At 35.1% G+C, this 13193-nt stretch overlaps 1 protein-coding gene across 1 annotated transcript in view; it reads right to left on the bottom strand.

The window, feature by feature from the left end:
- Pkhd1l1 (PKHD1 like 1) overlaps positions 1 to 7493 on the bottom strand; it is a 147724-nt gene extending 140231 nt beyond the window's left edge. The window contains exons 1-2 of the mRNA XM_046464638.2: positions 7362 to 7493; positions 5424 to 5513 (exon numbers count right to left, since the gene is read on the bottom strand). Of these exons, the coding sequence (XP_046320594.1) occupies positions 5424 to 5513; positions 7362 to 7434 (163 nt within the window). The 5' untranslated portion in view covers positions 7435 to 7493. The remainder of the gene's footprint in view (positions 1 to 5423; positions 5514 to 7361) is intronic.
- Positions 7494 to 13193: the final 5700 nt, after the last annotated feature.

Here is a 13193-nt window from a genome sequence, read left to right as displayed (position 1 = left end):
ATTACCTACAGACTATCTTATCCCACAGTATAATAAACTTAACCTTAGTGAATAAGAAAAAAAATAGTAAGCCTAGAGATGCAAATTTAAGTCTTTAATTCCTGTTTACAAACTATTTATCATGCTGTAAATGACATAAATGTCCTACTTATAATACTGTAAAATATTTTTAAGATATTATCTTAAAATGCTGGGAGTCTCCAGTATTCAACAAAACAACCATTATCACAATTTGTGCTTTACGTTAAATGGTTTCGGTAATTGAAGTGACAGAGGGAGATTGGAAAACATTTGTGGTGGGACTCCTTTTTAAATTACTGGACATTTTCAGTGTTTTTCAAAGGCTCATTAGATAATATGAATACAATATTGTCTAGCTTAGCACAGGACAAGAAGTAGGAATTTCCTGAGCCAAATGTTCATCAAATACCAAAGCTTCCAAACTCCAGCCTTGGTAAAGCTGCCTGTGAGGTGACAGTGGGCACAATGACAGTGCTGTTTCATGGGAAGGGTCCATGTTTTGGACCTTGACACCCTGGATTAGAATCCTAGCTCTAGCACTTCCTTGCCAGTATGTCCTTGAGCAAGCTATAAACTCTCTCAGCTCAGTCTCCTCATCGGAAAAACCACTATAACCTACCCTATTAGAAACACAAAGTGATAACTTACATATCACACTTAACAAGGTGCCTGGCTCAATAAGATATCAGGGAAGAGGAGTTCACTAGATATCTGCTCTTAATAGTCACAAAAAAATCCTGAGATTTAGGTTTAGCAACAACATCTATTTTCAAAATAACACAGAATCAGTAGTTGGGCAATTAGGATTTGAGCCCAGTTTGTAGATGTCAGTGCTTTTACTCCAAACCTTTTTAGCATCTCTCCTATCCTTCCTTTGTATGTGGGAAAAGTAAGAAGAAACTCAACAAATGGTAGGGATTTTAATAAATAGTACTTTATTCCTCAAAGGTTAAACCTTGATCCAGCAAGTCATTTGACATAAACTGATTATGAATAAATTTTACATATGAAGGAAAGATATTTGCATTGAATTTGCAGATTTGAAAGTAGAAAGACAGTTTCTACTAAAATGGAACTGTGAAAAAAATACATGAAAACAGCAAAGAAAGCCACTCTTTAACACACTCTTTTGCCAATTTCTGCTTGTCTTTGGAGTTCACATTGAGTTTGGAACACACAGAAGGACTGCTGGCAACTAACTAAAGAATGGAAAATTTTACTTGTGGTGTGGTACAGGATGTAATATATATATATATATAATATATATATATATATATATATATATATATATATATATATATATATATATATTTATTTTTCTGTTAGGTACATGCCACATCAATGATAGCATAACACAGGTCTGCTCTTTAGCAGCTATAGTCCTGAAATAATAATACTAGCCAAGGATTCTTTTTAGCTTAGGAATAGTATGTCCTATGTATGTATATATGTATCTATCTATCTATCTCTCTATCTATGTTATAGGAGTAAAATCTATGAAAAATATGAAGTAAATAAGTAAGATCCATAATTCTCTTAATTTTGCTTGAAAACACAAATAGAGGTGTATTCCTAATTTTTAAACTAATCCCAATGAGGTAAAATGAAATACAAAGAAATTACTTCCTAAAAGAATTTTAATTTAAAACTATAATTCTAAACAAATAATCTGGTACAAAGAAGACACCTTTGGAAGCCCTCCAAAGCACAAAGATTACAGGAAGGGTTGGGTGTACCCTGGAAAGAGAGAAAAAGTTGAGGCTTCAGAGGGAAATTCCTGACCTGGTGATGTGTTGTTTTTCTTTCTTTCTTTTTTTTTTTCTCCTTCGTTTGAAGAAGTACTGGAGACAGGAATTGCCAGGCACACAAACCTGGGTCTCCTGATAGCAGCAATCCAAAAGTAACACCCATGTTGCTATCATGGAAAATATCAGTGTTGTATAAGCAGGCAGTTATTATGTACAATGCATACTGTTTTGGTTTTTCTCTCTCTCCCTCTCTTTCTTTCTTTTTTTTCTCTCTCTTTCAACAGAACTGGGAATGTAGAAATCCACTGAAAAGTTGTAACATTCAAACCAACTGGGAGGAAAGACACAGCTGATTAATGGAAGATAACTTCTACAGAATGAAGGCAGGCCTATAACATGAAAGCAAACAATAGGAAAAATAAAATAGCCCTAATATCTACAGTATATACTATATGTTGGGTATTTTAGATAAATTTTCCTTTTCAATATTCTCAATAGTACTAAAAGGTAGAAATTAATAGCCCAATTTACTGATGAGGATAGCCAAGGCTCAGAGAAGTAGTTTTCTCTGGTCACATAAGATGCAGAGTGACAAACGGAATTGAAAGCCAGACTGGACCAAAGTCCATGCCCTTTCCATAACATAAATTTTATATGATTCAATACTTCAGTTCAACAAAAATGCGGTGCCATACATGGGAAACAAGTAGAAAAAAATGACCAAAAGTAAAATGTTAACTCCCCTCATTCCACTGTTTTTAAAAACAGGAAGATAAATATCAAGGAAGACTATTGAGCATGGCTACAAAGTCACAAAAGCAATATGCTTACAAATACTCCACAACTCTTTCTTCCTCATCTAATCAGACTTCTTAGAAGATAAAATTATTTCTAAGACATGCCACTGATCAAAACAGTTCTGTTTTGACTTCTTAACTATAAAACCATATACATTTGGCTTCTTAAGCAAACTTTTTTTTAAATATATTGTCTAAAAGGTCAACATTGTGTTTGAAAATAGTCAAGTGGCATTGGAATACTCCAGAGTGTTAGCAGCAGATTTTCTAGTGGGTGCAATTTCAGATAACTCAATTTCCAAATCAATAACTTTCTATAATATTTAATTTTTACAATGATTTTTACAAAAACAAAATATTTTAAAATCATATTGGACCAATATTCAGGTAATCATCCAGAATTTACAAATACATTTGGAAAATGGTTTTGATTGATAAATTATTGCTGCTGTGTGCAATTATAAAAACAGAGTATCTATCCATCAAGACAGCACAGATGAGTTATGTGAAGGTATTAAACTTTTTTTTCAAGTTCATTCATGTAGTCATAGTAGCTCTGATGTGTTTTGTAAATTTATTACCATTGCTTTGTACATCTTCCATATACATCATGTGCACCCAAAACCCTATATTAAAATCTGTATTTATTTAAAACTGTGTTATTGAGGTACGATTGATAAACAATAAACAAAAAGCTGTATATACTTAATGTACTATATACAACTTGTTCAAGTTGAAGATAAATAAATAAACACCTATGAAACCATTTTCAGAAGCAATTCCATAAGCATATTCATCATCTCCAAAAGTTACCTCCTGCCATTTGCATTATTTCTTAATTTTTTTGTTGTAATAAGAACACTTGATATAAGATCTACTTTCTTTCTTTCTTTTTTTTTTGTACCAGGGAACCCAGAGGCACTTAACCACTGAGCCACATCCCACAATCACTTCCCTCCACCTTTTTTGTTTGTTTGTTTGTTTGAGACAGTTCTCACTGAGTTGCTTAAGGTCTTGCTAAACTGCTGAGGCTGGCTTTGAACTTCTAAGCCTCCTGACTCTGCCTCCAAAGTCACTGGTATTACAGGCATGCACCACCACACCCAGCCTAGCAAAATTTTAAGTATATGTTACACTATTGTTAATAGACACTAGGATGTACAGTAGATTTCTAGGACTTCACTCATTTTGCATAACTGAAAATTCATACCCTTTGACCAATACCTCTGTTCCCCTTTCTCCAGTCCCTGATAACCCTTATGCTACTCTCTAATTCTCTGAAGCAGTAAAAACATTATTTAGACTTAGCCTCTGAGAAAGATATATACCAACACATTTTAATTGACTGCAATGTGCAATTAAATCAGGGAAAGGGAAAAACCAATAAATGTGGGGTGCAGAAGTCTGCTGTTCAAATATAACTTCACTCTTCCATAATTCTCTGCCAAGAGGCTTCAGAAATTGAGACTGACACGAGAAGTGTAAATTCACCATCACACACTTGGTGCTTCACTAAGAATCCTGAGCCTAACTTCCTCAGAAAGTCATCTATCACCTAAAAAACAAAGGTGATAACTAGAGCAATAAGCATAGCCTTCTAAAATGCTTTAAGAATAGAATGATTTATCTTCCCTCTTCCTACCCAAGACTGAGCTGGATCAATGTACTTAAATTCCAGCCATTATTCCTAGATGAGAAAAAGTTTAAGCTGGGAGACAGAAGGAAATAGTTGGGTATTTTGAGTTTCTTTGATTTTAATCTGAATATTTCTCTCTCTGATGACATTTAAATTCCAGTTTAAAACCCAGTAGCCACTAAGCACATCATTTCAGCAATAATTTACAATATAAGGAAAAAATAGTTCAAGACATCTTAAAAGTAATCTTTAACAAATACATTGTTTTCAAATCTTTACTCTAGAAAAGAGCACTTTAACCCAAAATACATTTTCACAATTCAGGAGCATAAACATTTTAGGAATATCATTAAGAGATTGGATTCTCCAAAATATTAGAAATATTTAAAAATGTACCAATATATAGCAAAAACAATTAAATTTCTTGCTTTGTCAACTATCTGACTCCAAAAAAAAAAAAAGATCCTTATTTTAAAAACCAAGTAGAAGATTTTGTTCATGTTTTAAAGATGTTTCTTATCTTACAAAACTTCTTAAGTATCTGAATACTACTATCATTTATATTTCAAAGTTCTTTTGGCTGACAGAGCCACATATTTCTATTTAATCCTAGGAGCAGCTTCTCGTTAAATATATTTGCTGATTGCCTTCTATATTTTCATCCTAAGACCAGGCAGGGGGAAAGAGAATCATACATAACTTATGTCCTGATGAAGCATGAGATAGGGGTTAGGTGGCATGAGAAGGGATCCAGAGTTTTGCTTTCTATTGCCTTTTATCTTTCATCAACATTCTATTTCTTTATCAAACTTTCTTTGCATCCTATATCAACAGCCCCCAAATGCTTTATTTAATATAAAAAATAAGTTAGCTTGTTATTAGACTCATGAAAAGTAAAGCAAATAATTACAGAGTTGGGCTAAAGATATTCCTTTCAATTCAATTATTAAATCTAGATCTTACTATTAAACAAATAATAACAGTAAGAATTCAGATGATCAGACTAAGAGTTTGAGGGATTTTATTAGCCCATCAAAGAGGGTTAGAATTTTACTGCCTTGGCCAAGTAGAGAAACAATGCTAGCGGGGTTTTTTATTTATTTGTTGGTTGGTTTTGTATAGGGCTTTTCGTTTGTTTAACCATAAATTTTAAATGTAAAATAGTATTTCTTGGCACTTGTGCATGCATACACACAGACACACATGAACAAGGATTGATACCTTCTCCTTTGATAGTCAGCCTTGTTGCTCCATTTATGCTGCCATATTTAGGTAGTACCTCCATGACTTTGGGGATTACTTCAGAGTCATCTGAAAGATAACGAAAGTGCGAAGAGTTAAAATCATCAGGTTCTTCATTCCCAGCACCACATTTTGTGCCACATATCACAACATCATAAGAGAACCATTGTGAATATGATAGGACTAAAAGTAAATACATATAGGTTTTATTTTTTGGCTCAATGACTTGACAGGGATTGAAGTCATTAACTCAGTTAATATTCACCAGCTTTGTGCAAAGTACTATCTTAAGTACTCCAAAGAGCAAGAATAATACAAAATCATTTTCATTCTTCTTACCTATGCTATGATAAAACACTTATTAAACCCTTACTAGGATTGGTAGCCCACAGAGCAGCAGACAACACTAATTTGGAGAAGTAGATCCTTACCAAAGCACATAAGAAGTGCGATGGTATGTAGGCTGAAAGAATAGTCCAAGTATAAAGAGGAAGATTGTGTTTTAAAAAGAAATTGTTTGCTGTGACAGGATGTCACTTCAGGAAAGATAATTTCTAGGATCTTTCTAGTGCTTTGATGATGCTGAGTTCTTAGTGAGTGCAAAGACCAGTAATTCTCTCAACAAACTAGGTTTGCTTCCTGGGGATACATCATTGCATTTCAGTCCTAACTTTCCAAAAGTTTAGCTTAGACAGTACAAAGTGAAAAATGGGAACAAAGTGTCCTGGGTGACTCAGAAGGAGCATTTCAGAGTATAGCTTGGACTATACTGGTTTCTAGAAAGAAGGAATTTCCCTGCTGCATGTTGGAGGAAAAATATAAATTAATTAACCTAGTCCTATCATGAAGAAATACAAAGGGAGTTTGAGATAGGGGGAACTGCCTGAGCAAACAGAGGGTGAGGAAGCTGCTTGTTCTTTGGAGAACTGCAAGCAATTCTTAGAAATATCTTGAAGATCACCATGATTGAGGTGCTTAATTTTCTGCTTAAACTATACTGTTCTTGTAATTTAATTATAATTTAAAACAATTTCTCAGAGTAAGTTGAAAGATTTAAGCAGGGAAACAAAGAAAGACCACAGAGATTAATATTTTGAAATGAATGTATGAAAAAAAGTTAAGGAAATTATGATTGATAGTTCATTCCTGCTTGGAGAATTCATAGTGTGGACTTGACCTATAATTGCAAAAGTTCTCCAACATAAAGGAGATCAGCTGCCAGTCCCCAGACCCAAAGCCTCTGTACTTCTGGTCTCTCTTTGCCAAAAGTTCCAAGGTATTCCTCCTTGCAGTATCTTGGTCACTCCAGGCAACAGACAGACAAGAATAGGGAACCCCAAGGAGGGAGCAGGATCCTATCTCCAGACGGTGCTGTGTCTATCTCAAGTTCATCCTCCTTATCTCCGAACACAACTCCAATTTCTTATCTTATCACTCTCTTCCCAGCCCTCTTCTGGGTATTACTTTGAAGACACCGGGTAGCTGCCCTGGAAGTGACTGACATGTGTTGCCTTCCTTCAATGGGGAAAAGGATCCAAGAAGAGTGAGGGGAGGAATAAGTCAGGTTGTGTCTGTCCACCCCTCTCCTTCTCCCCAGCCCAATTTCAGTTTCTTTACAACTACGTCACTTTGAAGGGAGGTTCCACAATTCGAACAGCAATACTGATAAATTAAATTAAAAGCAATCTTTTAGGCTCTCTCTCTATTTTTCTCTATCCTTTCTGTTACTCTGTCTCTTTCTGTACTTTCTCTGTCAAGCCTGGTTCTCAGGTCTTCAAATTGCCTGGAATCCGCACCCACAACCTGGGTCCAGAGCAGGTGACAGGTGGTCCCCACCTCTCCTGCGATCCCGAGAGCAGGGGTATGGTCTACACGGACCTCTTTTTGTTTGCCTCCCTAACTCCCTGACTGGGTTACCTGTGTGGGGATCCGCGGCACGCAGGAGCAACGCCCAAAGACCCCAGGTTCCCAGGAGCCACAGGTGTCCCATCGCAAAGCCAGTGCTGCAGAGTCTGCGCTCGCCGCTCGCAGCAGCTGCCAACAACTCACGCGCAGGACTAGCCCGGGAAGTGCAGGCGCCCCGCCCCGGGTTTTTGAGCTGTGACTCTGGAACTTGCGCGCGCGCGCGCGCGCACACACACACACACACACACACACACACACACACACACACACAAAGAGAGAGAGAGAGAGAGAGAGAGAGAGAGAGAGAGAGAGAGAGAGAGAGAGAGAGAGAAAACCAACTGGGAAAATCAATTGGGATCTGGTATTGATAACCCACGGCTGTCTCTGTAGGTATAAATGCCTCACTCTTTGGCAAGAGGGATTGGCTGTCAAGTTCTCCATGAAGCCGCGGCTTCCCGCTCCTGCCGCGTCTTAACTTTTAAGTTCCAGGCCTGCATAATATTATTTACCCTTCCTTGGTCATTAATCCTCCCCAGGTAGATTAATTGTAAGACTTGCTACTCCTTGACAATCATAATAATTGATAATCTCAATAAGTCCCAAACACTGTAATAGGCACAGCCCACAACAATCTTGTTAGGATTGTTATTTTTATTATCCTCACTGATCAAGCAATCGCCTGAGGCAGAGTGATGCTCAGTCATTTTCCTCTATCAAAGGAGCGAGAATCTCCACCCACTTCAGCTTTCAGATTTCCCATTTTAAAATGTTTGGTATTTTTACAAGATATTTAAGGAAATGGAATATGGATCAAATGTTCAAGGATATTATGGAATTGTTCATTTTGCTAGATAGGATGATGGTATTATTCTTAAGTAGGAAAATGTTCATAGGTTATGGACTTCCATGCTGAGTTTTTTAGGTTTGGGGTGTCCTAATGACTGGCATTTGCTTCAAGTGGTTTGACCTAAGGAAAAATGTGAGATAAAAATCTGGAAAATGATGAAATAAAACCTGTAACTTTTTAAATAATTTTAGAATTTAGGTGTAGATATGATACGTTCCACTTTCTGTAAATTTGAAACTATTCATAAATAAAAAATATGAATTCTTTTTATTTACCTTTCATTTTTCTTTTGTTATTCTCTTTCAAAAATAAGGGATTTTCTTTCATGACATGGTCAATTCCCTGCTTATGCTCTCTTTCAAAACTCTTTTCAAATCTCAAACGATTGTTTAAACAAATTTCTTCCTATCTCACTTGTAATAAATCCCCTTTCCTCCTGGGAGATGACAGATAAAACAATCCACCCAGTTAAATTTGCACCCCCCCCCCCAAATAAATACATTTGACTTTAACATAAATAATGAATCTCTTTCTATGTCCCATGCAATGTTTAGAATATACTCATACTAAAAATTATTCAGTTAGTTTTATTTGACATTCAAACTTAGCTTTCTGTATTTTAATTTACTAAATATGACAACTCTAGATGGAAGAGAGAAAAATAGAAGAATTCTCAAATTAGTAAAACAAATAAAATTAAGTCCTTGTCTTTGAGGACTTTATCTGGTTGGGTTTAAGAAAATAATTTTGTATAATCTTGGTACATTCATTTCATAACTTTTTGCAAACTGACTCCCCAAATCACTCTCTACTGAAAAGTTGGCCTACAAAGCTACCACTGACCTTACTTATCTTGGAACTTTATAGCATGTGACATTGCTAAATTTCCTTGAGATTCCATTCTTCTGAAGAGTCTTGGACTTCTTCCTACTTCTCTAATAACTTTTTCTCTTCCATTTTCTTCCTGAAAATTGGGATTTCTTAAAGTCCTATTCACCCTTCCCTCTTCTATGTATATAGACAGGCCAATTAGCAAAAAATCAGGTGGTTGAATACCAATTTGCCAATGACTTATTTGCCATATTTATTAAATTTGGATTGTACTGTTAAGTAGCAATACTCAGCAACCTTACTAAGAATAATTTATCAACAAAAATATCCAATTTAGGCTATTGCCTATGAAATATATAATTGTTTATTTTCACTATTACTAACCAAAATAAAATTTAGTGTGGGAATATTTTTAATATGGAATTATTTGAGCTAATTTTGATTTTTTCCTGATGTTTTCAAATTAAAGTTAACCTAAGTTAAATTTTGAGTGATTACACAAAAATTTAGTTTAAATACAATTCAGGTCAAAATTCTGATTTTTTTTTCAAATGCTTTTAAATTTACAAATTAAGATGGACATGACAAATAGGCTAGTAGATACTAAAAGAGTATTAAAATGCTTTTAGTATCTAAAAAGTTGAAAATGGGGGCCAGGGTTGTGGTTCAGTGGTAGAACACTTGCCTAGCATGTGTGAGGCACTGAGTTTGATCTCTGGCATCACATAAAATTAAATAAATGAATAAAATAAAGGTATATGTCCTAATACAACTAAAAAAATTTTAAAAACAAAACAAAAGTTGAAAATGTTATTTGAAAGTATTGTAAAAGAAACTAGAAGTAGTTGGAAAAACTAGTGCCATATTATGTACTGAAATTGTGATTTCTAATGAGGAGCCATTGACATAGGCAGATTTTCCTATAGAAAAAAATCCATATAGTTTATAACAAAGAGGAAAACCATCCTAAACTTTGGAAATATCAAGAAAGTGATTAGGAACATATTTATGTTGATTTTTTCCCCAAACTTTTAGTATTAAGATTCTTTCACCAATTTTCAGAGTATCTCAACCAACAACTGACATAGAATATTCAATAAATAATATGATCACTCCTATTTCATCCTGTTTTATTTTCCATTTAATCAAGATTAATCACCTGGTCCTGATCCATTATAGTTGTCTCCTTCAGATATTTTTTAAATATATTTTTAGTTGTTAATGGAGCTTTAATTCATTTATTTATATGTGGTGCTGAGAACTGAACCCAGTGCCTCACACATGTGAGGCAAGTGCTGTACCACTGAGCCACAACCCCAGCTCCAGATAATCTTTCTTTTATTCTTAATCTTTTTAAAACAAGTTAGATATAATCACAAATAAGTATGTGTATATATGTGTATATATCTAATATGTACATGTGATATGTACATATATATTATACATGCATGTATAATTTTCTATGTATGTGTTTGTGTGAGTGTATTACTATCACTAAAATAAAAAATCCTGTTAAAAGATGACAAATATTTCCATTAAAGTAGTCATTCGGTTCTGCAAATGTTAGCAAATTGGATACTCAGCAAATTGATCATGTGGTTAATGGGCTTCAATAAAGTTGATTTCCAGCAAATTAGCCTCCTTTTTACCTTACAATGCTTAAATTTCTTAAAGAAGCAAGCACCATAATTTGCATAAATAAATTTTTAATAAACTCTTGTGGAAGGAATCAGTATTTTAAAGTGATTGCTCCCTTTAAAAGTGCTTATTTACTTGATAAATAAACACCCTGGAAAAAGATCACACCAGTGTGATTTTAAATCTTGAATTATTAAAATAACTTGATGAGATAATGTGACAATAAATAATGATAACCAGATGGAAATCCATATAGCCAAAACATCACCTTGGGACCAGAAAAAGTGGTTATGTAGTTTATGTAATTTAGGATTTAAATTATTTTTCAGCCTTAGGCTGCTCTTCAAATCTTTACAATACAGACTCATCAGGGGACATGAATATGAGAAAACTTTAAAAGATAATTCTGATAATTTTGCCCTGCATTTATTTTTTAAGATTTCTAAAATCTAGTTCTAACAAGACCCTGCCTTACAAGACTGGCATAGTGGGTATCTGACAGGTGCTGTCTCCTAGGGCCCCGTGCTTGCTTTAATGTTCTGCTGTCACCATCTTGAAATGCTTAATACTTTTTGAACAAAAGCCTTCTTTGTTGAGAGCCACAGCCGAAGGGGCCCCAGCAAACTTGGAGCTGCCAGCAAACTTCCAGCTGCCAGCTGATGATTGGCTCACAGCGGCCATCAAACTTCTAGCTGCCAACTGATTGGCTCCTCTGCAGTGATGCTCATTGGGCTGTTTCCCCGCCCTTTCAGACCATGGCGCTGCTCATTGGGGGACTTTTTTTGGCTCTGCCCACCCGACCCAGCCAATCATCCACAAGAGCAGGAGGAGTGGGGGAGGTTGAGAGGCTTGTGGGAAGTCGGTGGTGGCAGTTGGGCTCTGAAGGTTTTTCCTAAGGAGCTCCGTGGTTTGGTGTGTGTTCTAAAAATAAAGTTTGTTTCTTTTGACAAGTGGCTCCTGAATTGTGCCCAGTCAGACTGCGGCACTTCTTATTTTCATTTTGTGTGGTGCTTCCTGTATTTTAAGAAAACACACTTAAACTTGATCTCTGAAAGTGGTAGGGGCTTTGTAGGAACTCTTGCAGCACTAGAGGGAGTCAGACATTCAATTGTGTGTGTTTCACTTACTTTAGAGAATGAGCTGTGCTGCGATCTGGTTTTGAAACTAGACCTAATTGTGAATGATGGTGAACAAAACAACAGTACTTACACAATGATAATTTGTCTTCAACAAATATTCAATATCCTAGGTATTAAAAATATAGCATCGAGTCAGTTATGATGTCACATGCCTTTAATTCCTGCTATTTGGGAGCATGGTAAGTTTGAGGCCAGTCTTGGCACTTAGCAAGACCTTAAGCAATTTAATGAGACCCTGTCTCAAAATAAAATGTAAAAAAGGTCAGGGATGTAACTCAGTTGTAGAGTACCTCTGGGTTTAATCCAGTAGCATGAAAAGAAAAGAAAAAAATGTAGCAATGATTTTGAGCTTTTAAAAAAACTCTGTTCTCATAGACCTTACATTTTTATCATGTAATTTTATAGAAAGTAAAACACAAAAATCAGTAAAATACAGTTTTTGTTTTGTTTTGTTTTTTACAGGTTTTCACTTTTTGGTGAAATGTTACACAAGTGGATAGTTTAAACAAAAATTCGTTATTCTGGGTGGTCAGCTTCTCATGGAGCTACATAGCCCAGGGAATATCAAACACATTTGACTGTTGTGAAAATTGTTAAATTGAATAAAGAAACTGTGGTATATATATACAATGGAGTATTACTCAGCCAAAAAGAAGAATGACTTTATGATATGTGCCAGTAAATCGATGGATCTGGAGACTATCATGCTAAGTGAAATAAGCCAATCCCCAAAACCAAAGGTTGAATGTTTTCTCTGATATGTGAAAGCTAACCCACAATAAGAGGGCCAGAGGGGCTGTGCTGGGATTTAAAAAAAAAGGAATAAAAGTTCAGTGGAGTAGACAAAGGGGAATTAGGGAAGGGAGGATAATAGGAAAAGAAAAGACAGTAGAATGAATCTGAAATATTTTTCCTATTTACATACAAAAATATACCACAGTGAATCTCACCATCATGTACATCCACAAGAAATTAATTAAAAAAAAACCAATTATGGGTAAATGGCAAAAATATCAGTGGAAGAAAGGGAGACAGGGTGGAGGGAAAAAGGGGAAGGAGAGGAACTGGGGACTGAACTAGAACAAGATGTATTCTATGCTTTTATAGTTATGTCCAAATGAATTCTACTGTTGTGTATAACTAAAAAGAACTAATAAAAAAAGAGGGAAAAGAGTGCTAACATCATTCATTATTATTAACAAATTGTGAATAATAAAGGTCTTACAGAGTTTGGCAACTTCTGTGAATGGCAAAATTTCTATGATTAATTTATTCTTTTCAAACTCTCTGTTGTGGTTAATATATTATAACGAGGGTATTTGTGATCATTTTTCTATTAATATTGTGTGTCTTTAAAAAATGACTTTGTGAGAGAATTGTAAATGATAT

The sequence above is a fragment of the Marmota monax genome, unplaced genomic scaffold (assembly GCF_021218885.2).
Source record: "Marmota monax isolate L192 unplaced genomic scaffold, Marmota_monax_Labrador192_F-V1.1 WCK01_AAM20220418_F8-fsc00003, whole genome shotgun sequence".
Taxonomy (NCBI): domain Eukaryota; kingdom Metazoa; phylum Chordata; class Mammalia; order Rodentia; family Sciuridae; genus Marmota; species Marmota monax.
This window is presented reverse-complemented; position numbering and strand designations above follow the sequence as displayed.